This window comes from Chiloscyllium plagiosum, unplaced genomic scaffold, assembly GCF_037043375.1.
Source record: "Chiloscyllium plagiosum isolate Xiang-an unplaced genomic scaffold, Cpla_swu_hap1 HiC_scaffold_1, whole genome shotgun sequence".
In the NCBI taxonomy this organism is placed as follows: domain Eukaryota; kingdom Metazoa; phylum Chordata; class Chondrichthyes; order Orectolobiformes; family Hemiscylliidae; genus Chiloscyllium; species Chiloscyllium plagiosum.
In genome coordinates this window covers 171,572,479-171,590,524 of record NW_028270139.1, presented here as the reverse complement: position 1 = coordinate 171,590,524, position 18,046 = coordinate 171,572,479, and the positions used below count along the sequence as shown (strand labels likewise).

Here is an 18,046-nt window from a genome sequence, read left to right as displayed (position 1 = left end):
TTATAAGATTCCCCCCTCATTTGTGTGAACTTGAGTGAAAACAATCCGAACCAAGTCAATCCCTCCCCATACGTCAGTCCCACCGCCCCCAGAATCAGCCTGATAAACCTTCACTACACCCCCTCGACAGCAAGAGCAGCCTTCCTCAGAAAAGGAGACTAAAACGGCACACAATATTCTCGATGTGGTCTCACTAAGGCCCTGTATAACTCCCTCCGTGACTCCCTCGTCAGGTCCACACCCCCACCAACCCAACCTCCACTCCCGGCACCTTACCCTGCAACCGCAAGAAATGCAAAACTTGCGTCCACACCTCCCCCCCACCTCTCTCCAAGGCCCCAATGGACGATTTCATATCCGTCGCAAATTCACCTGCACCTCCACACACATCCGCTGCACCCGATGTGGTCTCCTCTACATTGGGGAGACAGGCTGCCTACTTGCGGAACGTTTCAGGGAACACTTCTGGGACACACGCACCAACCGACCCAACCACCCCGTGGATGAACACTTTAACTCCCCCTCCCACTCCGCTAAGGACATACAGGTCCTTGGCCTCCTCCATCGCCAGACCCTGACCACATGATGCATGGAGGAAGAGCGCCTCATCTTCCGCCTAGGAATCCTCCAACCACACGGGATGAATGTAGATTTCTCCAGCTTCCTCATTTCCCCTCCCCCCACCTTATCTCAGTCCCAACCCTCGGACTCAGCACCGCCTTCTTGACCTGCAATCTTCTTCCCGACCTCTCTGCCCCCACCCCCTCTCTGGCCTATCACCCTCAGCCTCACCTCCTTCCACCTATCGTATTCCCAGTGCCCCTCCCCCAAATTCCCTCCCCCCTATCTTTTTATCTCAGCCCGCTTGGCACAGCAGCCTCATTCCTGAAGAAGGGCTTATGCCCGAAACATCGATTCTCCTGCTCCTTGGATGCTGCCTGGCCTGCTGTGTTTTTCTAGCACCACATTTTTCAACTCTGGTCTCCAACATCTGCAGTCCTCACTTTCTCCTCCCTGTATAACTATAACAACACATCCCTGCTCCTGGACTCGAAACCTCTCGCAATGAAGGCCAACATCCCATTTGCTTTCTTTACGGCCTGCTACACCTGCAAACTTACCTTCAGCAACTGGTGCACAAGGACACCCAGGTCCCACTGCACAATCCCCTCTCCCAGTTTACAGTCATTCAAGTCATAATCTGCCTTCTTGTTTTTGCTTCCAAAGTGAATACCTCACATTATACTGCATCCGCCATTGACTTGCCCACACATCCAATCTATCCGGCACGGTGGCACAGTGGTTAGCACTGCTCCTTCAGTGCCAGAGACCCGGCTTCAATTCCCGCCTCAGGCAACTGTCTGTGTGGAGTTTGCACATTCTCCCCGTTTCTGCGTGGGTTTTCTCCGGGTGCTCCGGTTTCCTCCCACAGACAAAAATGTGCAGGTTAGGTGAATTGGCCATGCTAAATTGCCCATAGTGTTAGGTGAAGGGGTAAATGTAGGTGAATGGTTCTCGGTGGGCTGCGTTTCGGCGAGTCGGTGTGGACTTGTTGGGCCGAAGGGCCTGTTTCCATACTATAAGAAATCTAAATCCAGATCATGCTGAGGCATTTCTGCATCCTTGTCCCTGCCAACCTGGTATCATTTGCAAACATTGAGATGTTACATTTTGTTCCCTCATCCAGATCATTAATACATATTGTGAATAGCTGAAGGAGGATACTCCACAAATATCCCCAATGATGGAGTCCAGCACACCTTGTGCTCCAGAATGTACCACTCCCACAGCCAAGATGCTCTACCTCAGTTATGCCACTGGCATCTAGTCGACAATGTGGAAAGTTGCTCAGGTATGTCCTGTACACAAAATGCAGGGCAAACCTAATCTGGCCACTTACCATCCCATCAGTTTACTCTCCATCACAAAATAATGGAAGGGGTCATCAACAGAGCTATCAAGCAGCACCTGCTCAGCAATAACCTGCTCAGTGACACCCAGTTTGAGGTTCACCAGGGCCACTCAGCTCCTGACCTCATTGCAGCCTTAGTTCACAAATCGCCAAAAGAGCTGAGTTCCAGAGGTGAGATGAGAGCGACAGTCTTTGACATAAAGGCTGCATTCGATTCAATGTGGCATAAAGGAGTTCTAGCAAAACTGGAATCAATGTGTATCGGGGCAAACTCTCAACTGGTTAGAGACATATCTTACACACATGAGATCAGTGTGGTTGTTGGATGATAGTCAGCTCAGCTCTAAGACATTTTTGCAGAAGTTCCTAAACATCCCAGCTGTTTCATCAATGGCCTTCCCTCCATCATAAGGTCAGAAGTTAGGATGTGGGCCAATGATTGCACAAAGTTTACACACATTTGTGACTACTAATACAGAAACTCAGCTCAGTGAATACATCTAGAAACTCTGGGAACCTAGATTTGAATCCCATGTCAGATGGTAGAATTTGAATTCAATTTTAAAAAATGGAATTAAGAATGTACTGCTGGCTGTGAAACCATGGTCAGACTGTAAGAAAAACTCATTTGACCCAATGTCCTTTCGGGAAAGGAAACTGCCATCCTCAGTGTATCTGTCCACAATGTGACTCCAGACGCACAGTAATGTGGCTGACTCTCAACAGCCCTTTGAAATGGCTGAGCAAACCACTCAGCTCTACCAATCATTACAAAGTCTCAACAAAGAAAGGAAAACAGTCGGACCACTTGGCACTGACCCAGGAACCGGAAAGCACAGTGGCAGACCCTGCACAGTCTTACTTCCAAAGTTCTTACTTGCATATGGACGAGTACTAAAATTGGAAGAGGTGTCTCACACACTCGTCAAGCAACAGCCTCACATGGCCATACTTATGAAATCATAACGCACAATGTCCCAGGCACCACCATCACCATCCCTGGGTAACCCCCATCGCCCTGATAGAACACATCCAGCAGAAGTGGTGATACAGTGGTATACAGTCGGGAAGGAGTAGACCTAGGAATCCTCAACATTGATTCCAGGCACCATGAAGTCTCACGGTTCATATTAAAGATGCACAAGAAAACCTCCTGCTGATACCCATGTGCTCAGAAGATGAATCAGAACTCCTCCAAATTGAACAATACTTTGAGGAAGCACTGAGGGTGACAAGGGTGCAAAATGTACTCTCGATAGGAAATCCAGTTTCTAACACCAAGAGTGGCTCAACAGCGTCACAAGTGATCAAACTGGTCTGGTCCTAATGGATGTAGCTGCTAGACTGGGTCTGCATCAGATGGTGAGCGAACCAACAAGAGAGAAAAAACATACTTGACCACATCCTCACCAAATCAAAGGAACCGGAGAAAGAAAGGCGAACTATAACAAACCAAAGGCACCTATGCAACTCTGGGAAACACCTGCCCAAACAGTTCAGATACATATGGACCCACAGAACCCAGGAGCAGTAACATGTAAATTCCAAGGTGGATGAGAATAGTCATTAGAGAGTGATTGCTGAAGGCGATGTGGTCATTTCTGCAGTTATTTAAATTCTGTCCAAACTGCTGACCTGCCATTTCGTTGTGCAAATGCATCCTCAACCCCTGCAATAGCAGCCATATTTTTGCCATCTGCTTAAATAACTTCTGTTGTGGCTTGGTGTCATATTTTCTTTTATAGCATACCTTGGCAAGTGGACTTTAACAAATCAAACTAATTATTCTCAATATTTTATTCTTTCAATTTCAGACTCTGTTTCTCTGTAACATACATTCTTGCATATTCACGTGATACACACCCATTCTGCAGAATAATTCTTATACTCCAACTTTCTCTCTGATAGGAGCACGGTCTAGTGACAAGATTTGTTTTGATATTATGAATAAAGCAGGAGATACATTTGGAAACTGTGGCGAGGATGAAAACCATGTACACATAAAGTGCCTCTCTCAGTAAGTATTCCAGAAAACCCAGCTGATATAGAATGACCGAATGCATCATTGCAGAATGTTTATATTAAGTGAAATTGAAAAAGTGCTTACTTTTGAAATTGCTAATTATTTTATTATGTTTTAAATGAGGAAAATACAAGTAGAAATTTTGGGTTGAATTTTACCAGAAAATTGACAGTCAACTTGAGCAGTTTTCATATCAGGTTTCTGTCAGTCCAAAACAGTGAGATTTCTCATGTAAATCTCAGAAACTTTGTTCAAAGCCGTTGCATCAAGCGTCAATAGTGCCCCCCTAACAATCACTTCTCTCTCACATGAGGCAGATGTACTCACATTTACTGGATCCTCCTGGGATTCCCATCATTGGGTCTATGTTTAAAATCTAACCGTGCACAGGTCAACCACTGGTAAGGAGGAACTGTCCTTCACATTTCACATAGTACCAAGAAAGCCAAAAAGAAACATTTCCCAGGGAGAATAGGTGGCACAACTGATACATCATTGCAAATACTATTTAAGAAGCAGACAATGCAGATTGTACATCTTTAGCATCATCTGATCTTAGAACTCTTTCGATGTGGCTGATACTCTATCCCGAATGTACTGTGTAGACCAGCTCATTGTTCAATGTGAGACCATTACACACAGGAAAGCCTTTCAACAGTTAAAACCAATTATCTTTATGTAATGACAGCACAAACGAGAACCAAAGCCTGTTTCTGATTCTTGGAATACACAGGCACAGCTTGCCTTTCAAACAATAACAAATTTAGTGAATGAATGGTCACTACACCCCTCACTGCACACAGTTCTCATCCCTCCTTCACCTGCTCCACTTGTGCACAGAATATTGTGATAGGATCACGTTACACATTATTCAACATGTTCTGAAAGGCCTCCCCAGTTGGCAAAAGCTTCAACTGGTCTATTATCAGTTCCACTGTTATCCTGGTCAAAGAATGTATCTATGTTCAGCTACAGTCAGAGGTTTCACAATGGAACCATTAACCATGGCAGGAGAGAGTAGCCCTTATTACATGTGCAGAGATAATGTTTTTGAACAGAGTCCAAGGCTATACTTTCATGAAAGATTTATTTCAGTTAACCATGGTGCAAAAGACTTACACTCACACAGATTACTTGCTCGCAACATGTATACAACAAATTCACACCTAATTACTGCTGATTTAATATAAAAGTGCCACAGAAAAGAAGGGCTGGTCTCACAATAAATGTTGAGTGTAACTTCTATGCACCTATACCTGACTAACAGATACAAACTTACATAGTGTCATAGAATCATAAAGCATTGAAACAACCTTTTTGGTCCACCATTTCTTTGCTGAACAACAAACACCAAACTATAAGTTTGTCCCACAGAGACAAGGAAGGGATGGTAAGTTGAAAGAATCTTGGGTATCAAGGGATAAGGAAGTTTACTTAAGGTTGAGGAGGCAAGGATCAGACAGGGCTCGAGAGGCATGAAAAAGCTGAAGCAGCTAGAGTTAAGGAAAACCCAATGGCTTTCTATAGTTATGTGAGGAACAAGAGGATGGCCAGAGTGCGGGTAGGTCAATCAGGGATAGTGGAGGGACCTCATACCTGGAGTTGGAGGAGTTAGGGGAGGTCCTTAATGAATACTTTGCTTCAGTATTCACTACTGAGGGGGACCTTGTCATTTGTGAGTACAGCATGAAACAGACTGATATGCTCGAACAGGTTGATATTAAGAAGGACAACGTGCTGGAAATTTTGAAATTTATTAAGATAGATAAATCTCCTGGGCTAGACAGGATATACCTAAGGTTACTACAGGAAGTGAGGGAAGAGATTGCTGTGCCTTTGGTGATCATCTTTGTGTCCTCACTGTCCACTGGAGTAGCACCAGATGATTGGAGGGTGGCAAATGTTATTCCCTTGTTCAAGAAAGGGAATAGGGATAATCCTGGGAATTACAGACCAATCAATCTTACGTTGGTGGTAGGCAAATTATTGGAGAGGATTCTGAGACACAGGGTTTATGATTATTTGGAAAAGCACAATTTGATTACAGATAATCAGTTTTGTAAGGGATATGTCTTTGTAAGGGATAGGTCATGCCTCACAAGCCTTAATGAATTATTTGTGGATTTGACAAAACACATTGATGAAGGTAGAGCAGTGGATGTGGTGTACATGGATTTTAGCAAGGCATTTGATAAGGTTCCCCATTGTAGGCTCATTCAGAAAGTAAGGAGGCATGGGATACAGAGAAATTTAGCTGTCTGCATACAGAATTGGCTGGCTCACAGAAGACGAGAGGGTGGTAGTAGACGGAAAGTATTCAGCCTGGAGCTCAGTGACCAGTGGTGTTCCGCAGGTATCTGTTTTTTGTGATTTTTATAAATGACTTGGATGAGGAAGTGGAAGGGAGGGTTAGTACGTTTGCCGATGACACGAAGGTTGGTAAAGTGGTCGATAGTGTTGTAGGTTGCAACGGGACATTGACAGGGCACAGAACTGGGCTCAGAAGTGACAGATGGAGTTCAATCTGGACAAGTGTGAAGTGATTGACTTTGGAAGTTGAATTTGAATGCAAATTACAGGGTTAAAGGCAGGATTCCTGGCAATATGGAGGAACAGAGGAATCTTGGGGTCCATGCATATAGATACCTTAAAGTTGCCACCAAGTTGATAGGGTTAAGGCGGCGAATGGTGTGTTGGTTTCATTAACGGGGGATTGAGTTTAAGAACTGTGAGACTTTGCTGCAACTCGAAAGACCACACTTGGAATATTGTGTCCAGTTCTCATCACCTCATTATAGGAAGGATGTGGCAGCTTTAGAGAGGGTGCACAGGAGATTTACCAGGATGCTGCCTGGACTTGTGAAGAAAGGTTGAGCGAGCTATGGCTTTTTTCATTGGAGTGAAGAAGGACGAGAGGTGACTTGGTAGAAGTGCACAAGGTGATGGGAGGCATAGAGTTTTCTCCAGGGTGGAAATGACTATCACGAGGGGTCATAATTTTAAGGTGATTGGTTGAATGTTTAGGGGAGATGTCAGAGGTAGGTCCTTTACACAGAGAGTGGTGGGTAAGAGAAATGCACTTCCAGCAGTGGTAGCAGAGTCAGAGACATTTGGGACATTTAAGCATCTCTTGGATAGGAACATGGAAGATACGTTCATCTGATCTTAGAATAGGTGAAAAGATTGGCACAACATCGAGAGCTAAAGGGCTTGTATTGTGTTGTACTGTTCTATGCTCTCTGTTTTACTCTCACTAATCCCATTTACCTGCTCTTGGCCATTAGCCCACTATGCCCTGGTATTTTGAGTATTCATCCAGATGCTTTTTAAGTGTTGCGAGTGAATCTGCCTCCACCACCGTCTCAGGCAGAATGTTTCATATATCTATTACCCTCTGGAAAAAAAGCATTCTTTCCCGTATCTTCTATAAGTCACTTGCTCGTCACCTTAAACTTTTGCCCGTTGATCTCAGACACATCTGCCGTGAGGGCAGTGATTCTCATAATCTAATTTATCTATAGCTGTCATCATTTTGGATACCTAAATCCAATTCCACCTCGGCCTCCTCAGCGCCAAGGAAAACAAACTCAGCCTATCCAGCCTTTCCTGATAACTGAGAAATTCCCTTGGTGAATATCCTCTGCACTCTCTCCAGTGCAATCAGATTCTTTTGCTAGTGTGACAAAAAAACTGCGCACAGTATTCCACCCTGTCATCCAATCAATGTTTTATGAAGGTATAAGATGATTTCCTTCCTCCTATCTTCCACCTCCCGGCTAATGAAGGCAAACCTTCTTCACCTGCCTGTGCTGATACCTTCAGGTATCTATGGACTTGTACACCAATGTGCTTTTGTTCTTCATTACTATCTCGGGATGTACCATTCGTTGTTTCTGTCCTTCTCTTATTAAACCACCCAAAATGCATTACTTCATACTTTTATTGGGATTAAACTCCCTCTGCTAATGTCTTGCCCAATTTACAAGCTGATCAATATCAAACTGCAGGGTGAAACCATCCTCCTCAATAGCAGGAACACCAATGTTCGTGCCACCTGCAAACTTGCTAATTATACCTTCTATATTCACATTCAAGTCGTTAATGCAATTACAAACAGCAAGAGTCCCAAAACCGATCAATATGCTACACCGCTGGTCACAGGCCTCCAATTACAAAAAAACAACCCTCCACCATGACATTTTGCCTCTTATTTGTAAGCGAATGTTTGATCCAGTTTTCCAATTTGCCTTGATCCCACTGCCTTGATTTCCTTCTGAAAAGGCCTTCTACGTGGGACTTCGTTAAAAGCCTTCCTGAAGTGCATAAACCACTTCAACTGTACTACCCTCTTCAATATACTTAGTCACCTTTTGAAAACACTATCAATCAGACATGATCTCCCTCTAATGAATCCAAACTGACTGTCTCTGATCAATCCTTGCCTTTCCAATCCTTCAAAACTTTTTCCAATAATTTCCCAGCTACTAATGTCAAACTATTTAGTCTGTAATTATTTTGTCCATCTCCGCTGCCCTTCTTGAACAAAGGAATAACTTCAGCGAGCCCCCTGTCATCTAACACTTCACCTGTGAAGAGTGAAGTTTTAATTATCGCTGCTAGGGCCCCAGCAATCTTCTTCCTTGCCTTTGATAGCAGGCTGGGATATATCTCATCAGGGCCTGGGGATTTATGACAATTAAGATGTCCAATACCTTATTAATCTTAACATATTCTAGAACCTCACCATTCCAACTGAAATTCCTGGCTACGATGTCGTTCTCTTCTGTGAATACAGATGAGAAGTATTCATTTAATACCTCATCCATGTCACTGAAACACAGGTTGTCTCTTTAATCTCTAATAGGTTCCAATTTTTCCCCTGGTAAACCTCTTAGGCTTAACATGCCTAGAAAAAGCTTTGGGGTTTTTCTTGATCCCAACTGCCAAAGATATCTCGTGTCCCCTCTTTGCCCTCCAAATTTCCTTGTTAAGCAACCTCCTACATTTCTATACTCTTGAACAGCCTCCCCCAGTGCAACCGCACTGTACCTGATACGTGTTTCCTTCTTTTGCTTTACAAAACTCTCAATATCACATGATATCAAGGGTTCTTTGGACCTGATGCCCTTGCCCTTCACTTGAGAGGAACATTCTAGCCCTGAATTCTCACTGTACTACTTTTAAAAGACTCCCACTTTCCAAATATAGACTCAGTTGTAAGTAAGCTAAGTAGCTGCAGCTAATATATACAACATACAACATTACAGCACAGCACAGACCCTTCAGAACTCGATGTTGTGCCGACCTGCAGAACCAATCTGAAGCCCATCTATCCTGCACTATTCCATTTTCATCCATATGTTTATCCAATCACCATTTAAATGCCCTTAATGTTAGTGAGTCCTCCACTGCTGCAGGCAGTGTGTTCAACACCCCTACTACTCTGAGTAAAGAAAGTACCTCTGACATCTGTCCAATATATATCACCCCTCAATTTAAAACTAGGTCCCCTCTTGCTAGCCATCACCAACTGAGGAAAAAGGCTCTCACTGCCCATCCGATCTGACCGTCTGATTAACATACATCTCAATTAAGTCACTGCTCAACCATCTTCTCTCAAATGAAAACAGCCTCAAGTCCATCAGTATTTCCTCATAAGGCCTTCTCTCCAAACCAGGCAACATCTCAGTAACATCTGAATACTTTCCAATGCCTCCATATCCTTCCTATAATTCGGTGACCAGAACTGTACGCAATACTCCAAGTGCAGCTGCACCATAAGACCATAAGACATAGGAGTGGAAGTAAGGCCATTCGGCCCATCAAGTCCACTCCGCCATTCAATCATGGCTGATGCGCATTTCAGCTCCACTTACCAGCGTTCTCCCCGTAGCCCTTAATTCCTCAAGACAACAAGAATCTATCAATCTCGGCCTTGAAGACATTTAGCGTCCCGGCTTCCACTGCACTCCGTGGCAATGAATTCCACAGGCCCACCACTCTCTGGCTGAAGAAATGCCTCCGCATTTCTGTTCTGAAATGACCCCCTCTAATTCTAAGGCTGTGTCCACGGGTCCTAGTCTCCTCGTTTAACTGAAACAATTTCCTAGCATCCACCTTTTCCAAGCCATGTATTATTTTGTACGTCTCTATTAAGTCTCCCCTTAATCTTCTAAACTCCAACAAATACAATCCCAGTATCCTCAGCCGTTCCTCATATGTTAGACCTGTCATTCCAGGGATCATCCGTGTGAATCTCCGCTGGACACGTTCCAGTGCCAGTATGTCCTTCCTGAGGTGTGGGGACCAAAACTGGACACAGTACTCCAAATGGGGCCTAACCAGAGCTTTATAAAGTCTTAGTAGTACATCTCTGCTTTTATATTCCAACCCTCTTGAGATAAGAGACAACATTGCATTCGCTTTCTTTGTCGAGCTGCAACATAACCTTGTGGCTCCGAAACTCAATCCCTCTACCAATAAAAGCTAACACACCATATACCTTCTTAACAGCCCAATTAACCTTGGTGGCACCCTTCAGGGATGTATGCACATGGACACCGAGATTTCCCTGCTCTGACCATTAGCCCAGTACTCTTTATTCCTGTTGCTCCTTCCAAAGTGAATCACCTCACACCATTTCCACATTCCATTTGCCACCTCTCAGCCCAGCTCTGCTGCCTATCTTTGTCCCTAAACCTACAACATCCTCTGTACTGTCTATAACTCCACCAACTTTAGTGTCATCCACAAATTTACTAAACCATCCTTCTCGTCCCTTATTCAAGTCATTTATAAAAGTGACAAACAGCAGTGGCCCCAAAACAGATCCTTGCGCTACATTACTAGCAACTGAACTCCAGGATGAACATTTCCCATCAATCACCATCCTCTGTCTACTTTCAGCTAGCCAATTTCTGATTCAAACCATTAAATCACCCTCAATCCCATGCCTCCGTATTTTGTGCAATACCTACTGTGGGAAACCTTTTCAAATGCCTTACCGAAATCCATATACACCACATCAACTGATTTACCCTCATCCACCTGTTTGATCACCTTCTCAAAGAACTCAATAAGGTTTGTGAGGCATGACTGTCCCTTCACAAAACATAGAACATAGAACAATACAGCACAGAACAGGTCCTTCAGCCCTCGATGTTGCGCCGACCTGTGAACCAATCTAAGCCCATCACCCTACCCTATCCCATCATCGTCCATGTGCTTATCTAAGGACTGTTTAAATGCCCCTAATGTGGCTGAGTTAACTACATTGGCAGGTAGGGCATTCCACACCCTTACCACTCTCTGAGTGAAGGACCTGCCTCTAACATCTGTCTTAAATCTATCACCCCTCAATTTTCAGCTGTGCCTCTTCGTACAAGCCAATGTCATCATCCTCAGAAAAAGATTTTCACCGTCCACCCTATCTAATCATCTTGTATGTCTCTCTTAATTTCCCTCTTAGCCTTCTTCTCTCCAATGAGAACAGACCCAGGTCTCTCAGTCTTTCCTCATCAGACCTTTGCTTCACACCAGGCAACATCCTAGTAAATCTCCTCTGCACCTTTTCCAAAGCTTCCCCATCCTTCCTGTAATGAGGCAACCAAAACTGCACACAATACTCCACGTGAGGCCGCATCACGGCTCCAGAACTCAATCCCTCTACTAATATAATCTTACACACTGTATGCCTTCATAATAGCACTATCAACCTGGGTGGCAACTTTCAGGGATCTATGTACATGGACTGCAAGATCCCGCTGCACATCCACACTACTAAGAATCTTTCCACTGACCCAGTACTCTGCCTTCCTGTTATTCTTCCCAAAGTGAATCACCTCACATTTAGCTGCATTGAAACTGCATTTGCCACCTTTCAGCCCAATTCTGCAGTTTATCCAAATTTTCCTGCAACCTGCAACATTCTTCCACACTGTCCACCACTCCAGCGACTTTAGTGCCATCTGCAAACTTAGTAATCCATCCACCTATGCCTGCGTCCAAGTTGTTTATAAAAATGACAAACAGCAGTGGTCCCAAAACAGATCCTTCTTGCACACCACTAGTAACCGGACTCCAGACTGAATATTTTCCAACAATCACCACTCGTTGCCTACTTTCAGAAAGTCAGTTTCTAATCCAAACTGCTAAATTACCTTCAGTCCCATGCCTTTGCGTTTTCTTCAGTAGCCTACCATGTTGTTCCTTATCAAAGGCTTTGCTGAAGTCCATGTACACCACATCAACTGCCCTACCCTCATCCATATGTTTGGTCACCTTCTCAAACCCAATGAGGTTTGTGAGACATAACCTGCATTTGATGAATCCATGTTGACTACTTCCAATTAAATTGTTACTTGCTAGATGATTATCAATCCTATCTCTGATAATCCTTTCCAAAACATTTCCTACAACAGACGTAAGGCTCACTGGTCTTTAATTACCTGGGTTATTTCTACTGTCCTTCTTGAACAAGGGCACAACACTTGCAATCCTCCAGTCCTCTGATACTAAACCTATAGATGACTCAAAGATCAAAGCCAAAGGCTCAGCCATCTCCTTCCTAGCTTCCCAGAGAATTTTTGGGAAATCCCATCCAGCCAAGAGACTGATCTACTTTCACACCTTCTAACATTGATAACATCTCCTCCTTACTAATGTCAATCCTTTCAAGCCCAATAGCCCATATCTCAGTCTTCTCCTCTACAATATTCTCCTTTTCCTGAATGAAAACAAAAGAGAAATATTTGTTTCGCACCTCTCCGATCTCCATAGCGTCTACATACAGCTTCACACTTCTGTCTTTGACTGTCCCTATTCCTACCCTCATCATCCTTTTATCCCTCACATACCTATAGAAAGCTTTAGGGTTCTCCTTTATTCTACCTGCTAAAGACTGCTCATGTCCCTTCCATGCTCTTAACTCTCTCTTTAAATCCTTCCTACTACTCTAACTCTTCATCACCTTAGCTGAATCATCTCACTTCAATGTCACGTAAGCCTCCTTCTTCCACTTAACAGGAGATACAATTTCTTTAGTAAACCATAGTTCCCTTACCTTATCACTTCCTCCTTGCCTGACAGGGACATACCTATCAAAGACACAATATCTGTTCCTTAAACTAGCTCCACATTTCGATTGTCCCTGTCCCCTGCATTTTGCTGCCTCATTCTATACCTCCTTATTCTTGCCTAATTGCAGTATAATTGCCCTTCCTTCATTTATAACTCTTGCCGTATGGCATGTACCTATCCCTTTCTATCGCTAAACTATACATAACTGAATTATATACCTCTCTCCAAAGTGCTCACCTACCACTAAATCAAACACCTGGCCTGGTTCATTACCAAGTACCAGATCCAATGTGGCCTCCCCTCTTGTCGGCCTTTATCAAACCGTGTTGAGTATCCCTAATCCCTAACCCTAATCCCTATTCCTTGCTTGATAATTATAAATCCTGTCTCTTATACCTCTTTCCAACATTTTACCCACAACCAAAGGAAGCTCACTGGTCTATAATTAGCAGGGTTGCCTATGCAGCCATTCTTGAACAAGGGGATAACATTTGCTATTCTCCAGTCTTCTGGCACTATTCCTATAGTCAATGACAACATAAAGATCAAAGTCAAAGGCTCTGCAATCTCCTCCCTGGCTTCCCAGAGAATCTCAGGATAAATCCCATCCAGCCCAGGGGACTTATCTATTTTCACACTTTCCAGAATTGCTAACACCTCCTCCTTGTGCATCTCAATCCCATCTAGTCTAGTGGCCTGGATCTCAGTATTATCCTCAACAATATTTGTTTTCCCAATGTTGAATACTGAAGATATTCATTTTGCGCTTCCCCTACCTCCTCTGACTCCATGCACAACTTCCCACTGCTATCTTTGATTGACTCTAATCTTACTCTTGGCAAAAGTGAGTACTGCAGATGCTGGAGATTAGAGTCAAGATTAGAGTGATCCTTCATCAGGATTTTCCTGCTCCTCGAATGCTGCCTGACCTGCTGTGCTTTTCCAGCACCACACTAATTCTTTTATTCATAATTCTTTTATTCCTGATATACCTATACAAAACTTTAGGGTTTTCCTTGATCCTACCTGTCAACAAATTCTCATGTCCCCTCCTGGCTCTTCTGAGCTCTTTCTTTAGATCCTTCCTGCCTAACTTGTAACTCTCAGGCGCCCGAACTGAGCCTTCACATTTCATCCTAACATAAGCCTTCATCTTTCTCTTGAAGAGAGATTCAACTTCTTTATTAAACCACAGCTCCCTTGCTCGACCATTTCCTCCCTGCCTGATTAATGCATGCTTATCAAGGACACACAGTAGCTGGTCATTGAATAAGCTTCACATTTCAATTGCAGTTTCCTTCCCCATCCGAGACATCCTAAGTCTTGCCTAATTGCACCGTAATTGCCTTTCCCCCAGCTATAACTCTTTGCCCTGCGATATATACTATCCTTTCCATCACTAACGTAAAGATAACTGAATAGTGGTCACTATCAGGGCAGCAGAGTGGCTCAGTGATTAGCACTGCTGCCTCACAGCACCAGGGTCGCAGGTTCGATTCCAGCCTCAGACGGTTGTCTGTGTGGAGTTTGCACATTCTCCCCTTGCCTTTGCGGGTTTCCACGCTGTAGGGAATCTAATCTAATCTAATCACCAAAGTGCTCACCTACCTCCAAATCAAAAACCTGACCCGGTTCATTACCTAGTACCAAATCCAATGTGGACTTGCCCTTGTTGGCCTGTCTATATACTATGTCTGGAATCACTCTTGCACACATTGGACAAAAACTGTCCCATCTAAAGTACTCAAACTGTCGTATTTCCAGTCATATAGCTGTCACATCTGGCCAATTCTGTTGATCCAATAATATCCGCAAAGGTATTGGTGAAATTATCTGACTACTTATATAACTGCCAAATCATCGTTATCTTTCTGGGCATATTTACACTTTGTGTTACACAAATTGCTGGATGCATACGCTGTTGAGCATTCCATTCCATTGGGTTACCTATGAGCTAATATTATCCTCTGCCAAAGGTCAATACCAGATCTCGGTTGGGATCATAATGTGTCGCCACCTTCGAAGGTGATAGCTGTTTCTTCACTTCCCTGAAAGCTATGGCTTTCAAAAGTGATCATTTCCAGGGCTGACCCTTTTTTAAGGGTTGATGCAAAAATGGCTAAATGGAGGCTAGATTATGCATGAACTTTCCATAATAATTCAGGTTCAAAGGAAAGTCCTAAGCTCTGGTACATTTATGGGAGCTGGGCACCGTTCATCGGTCTCACTTTATCCATAAAGAGTGTAATCCACTCTTGTCAACTCTGTAGCCCAAATAGGTCATTTGGGGTGCCAGGAACACAGATTTCTTCCTTCTAAGGCATATACCTGCCAGGGAAAAAGATTCCTGATGAAGGGCTCTTGCCCAAAAGGTCGGTTTTCCTGCTCCTTGGGTGCTGACTGACCTGCTGTGCTTTTCCAGCACCACTCTAATCTGGCCCGTGTAATCTCCAGCATCTGTAGTCCTCACTTTCGCCTGCTAGGGAAAAATGTCTCAGGAGTACGTCCAAGTTCTGTAAGTGCTCCTAATTGAACTTCCCTGTTATTAGCATGTCATCCAGATGAATGAAGACCTTGCCAAGTGTTCTCCATTGTCTGCTCAAAAATTGCACAGGCTGACAATACCCAAAAGGCAGTCTCATATATTCGTAAAAAAACTTTACGGATTTTAATTGTGGACTACTTCTGGAAATCCTCATGTAACCATGATTTGGAGATGCCAGTGTTGGACTGGGGTGTACAAAGTTAAAAATCACAAGAAGGGTTTATGCCCGAAACGTCGATTCTCCTGTTCCTTGGATGCTGCCTGACCTGCTGCGCTTTTCCAGCAACACATTTTCAGCTCTGATCTCCAGCATCTGCAGACCTCACTTTCTCCTCAAAGTTAAAAATCACACAACACCAGGTTATAGTTCAGCAGGTTTAATTGGAAGCACACTAGCTTTCGGAGCGCCGCTCCTTCATCAGCTGATAGTGGAGGACACAATTGTAAGGCATAGGATTTATAGCAAGAATTTACAGTGTGATGTAACTGAAATTATACATTGAAAAATACCTTGATTGTCTGTTGAGTTCTTTCATCTGTTTGAATAACATGATAGTTCTACTTCTTTCATGTGTAAATCACAAAACCTTTTTTTAAAAGTTGCATTCTCAGGTTAGCTGTAACAATTGATGTTAGCTAGACAATATGTTGAAGGTGTTAGCCCCCTGTGTTCTCTGTCTATGCCATGATGTTTAGATTGATTCTAATCTAAAAAGTGAGATAACGGAGTTTTACATGAATTCATGCAGTTTTTGAACAAAGTACAATGTAACTCTGCAAGTACAAATTCACCCCACAAAATATATGTGTGCATGTGGGTCTTTGTCTGTCTGTGTGTGTGTGTGTCTGTCTGGGTTGGGGGTTGTGAGTGTGAGAGAGAGTGTATATATGAGTATAGAGTGTGACGGGGGTGCATGTGTGAGTGTGTGTGCATGTCTGGGGTAGGGGGTTGTGAGTGTCTGTGAGAGAGAGTGTATATGTGTGTGCATGAGCGTAGAGTGGTCTAAGTCTCTGAGAGGATGCCTGTGTGAGTGTGTGTGTGTCTGTGTATATGTATGTCCGTGTGTATTGGAGTGCCTGTGTTGTGTGTGTGAGTGTAGGAGTGTCTGTGGGTGTGTATAGTGCAATGGTGGTCACCTGTAATGTGACATGGACCCAAGGTCCAGGTTGAGGCCCTCCCTATGGGCGGCACGGTGGCACAGTGGTTAGCACTGTTGCCTCACAGCGCCAGAGACCCGGGTTCAATTCCCGCCTCAGGCGACTGACTGTGTGGAGTTTGCACGTTCTCCCTGTGTCTGAGTGGGTTTCCTCCGGGTGCTCCGGTTTCCTCCCACAGTCCAAAGATGTGCAGGTCAGGTGAATTGGCCATGCTAAATTGCCCGTAGTGTTAGGTATAGGGGTAAATGTAGGGGTATGGGTGGGTTGCGCTTCGGCGGGTCAGTGTGGACTTGTTGGGCCGAAGGGCCTGTTTCCCCACTATAATGTAATGTAATCTAATCTATGTGCACTGAACTTAGCTATCAGTCTCTGCTCGGCCACTTTTCGCTGCTGCCTGACCCGATGTCCTCCTTGGAGGATGGTCACCCGAAGGTCCGAGGTCGAATGACCTGGACCACTGTATAATTTCAGTTACACATCACACTGTAAATTCTTGTTATAAATCCTGTGCCTTACAATTGTGTCCTCCAATATCACCTGATGAAGGAGCGGCGCTCCGAAAGCTAGTGTGCTCCCAATTAAACCTGCTGAACTACAACCTGGTGTTGTGTGATTTTTAATCATGTAACCATAATTGCAAGTCCACATGGCTCGCAACCAGATTCATGAAAGACAGTCCCCCACCGGCTATGCAAATAAATCCTCTATGTAAGTGTTGGTAATTTATCCAGCTGCAAAAAGTGGTTTGCTGCATGTTTAAAATCCTACAAAGGGGAACTGACCTGTTGGCCTTCACAATCGGTGCTGCCCATTCCGCACAAAGATGAGATCTTTGCTTTCCAGCCGTCTGACTTCTGCCTCTACTTTGCTCATAAGTAAAATGGCACTGGACAGGCCTTACAGAATCATGGATTTGCTTGCTGCTCAACATGAAAAGTGGCCTAGCTTCCTTTGATAGACCTTCCTGAAAACCTCTGGGTATTAATTAGGGCTTCACTCAGGCAGCCATTTTCTCATGGAAAAATATTGAACTAATCTAGCTAAACTTTACTCAAACATTTTGCCTCATCAAGCTTTGGCCTGAGGCTTTTATGACAATTAATGGTCATTGAACCAGCTGCTTCCCATAAGACACCGGAACCAAAGTTGTACCCGTAAATCTAAAAGATTCCCCGCTCTAGGTTCTCAGTTTGCTGTTAAGAGTTTGAGTTGAGAGCAAGTATTTTTAAAGACTTCTTCAGCGATCATTGAAATGACTGCACCGGTAACTACTGCCATGAAAACTGGGTCAGCATTTAATCAGACGTTTTAGTTTGATTTGCTCTGATTT

The 18,046-nt window shown here is 43.9% G+C and overlaps 1 protein-coding gene across 1 annotated transcript in view; it reads left to right on the top strand.

Moving 5' to 3' along the window:
• Positions 1-18,046, top strand: part of LOC122548889 (disintegrin and metalloproteinase domain-containing protein 12) — a 257,353-nt gene that overhangs the window by 201,116 nt on the left and 38,191 nt on the right. The window contains exon 15 of the mRNA XM_087992297.1: positions 3,821-3,929. Within this exon, the coding sequence (XP_087848423.1) occupies positions 3,821-3,929 (109 nt within the window). The remainder of the gene's footprint in view (positions 1-3,820; positions 3,930-18,046) is intronic.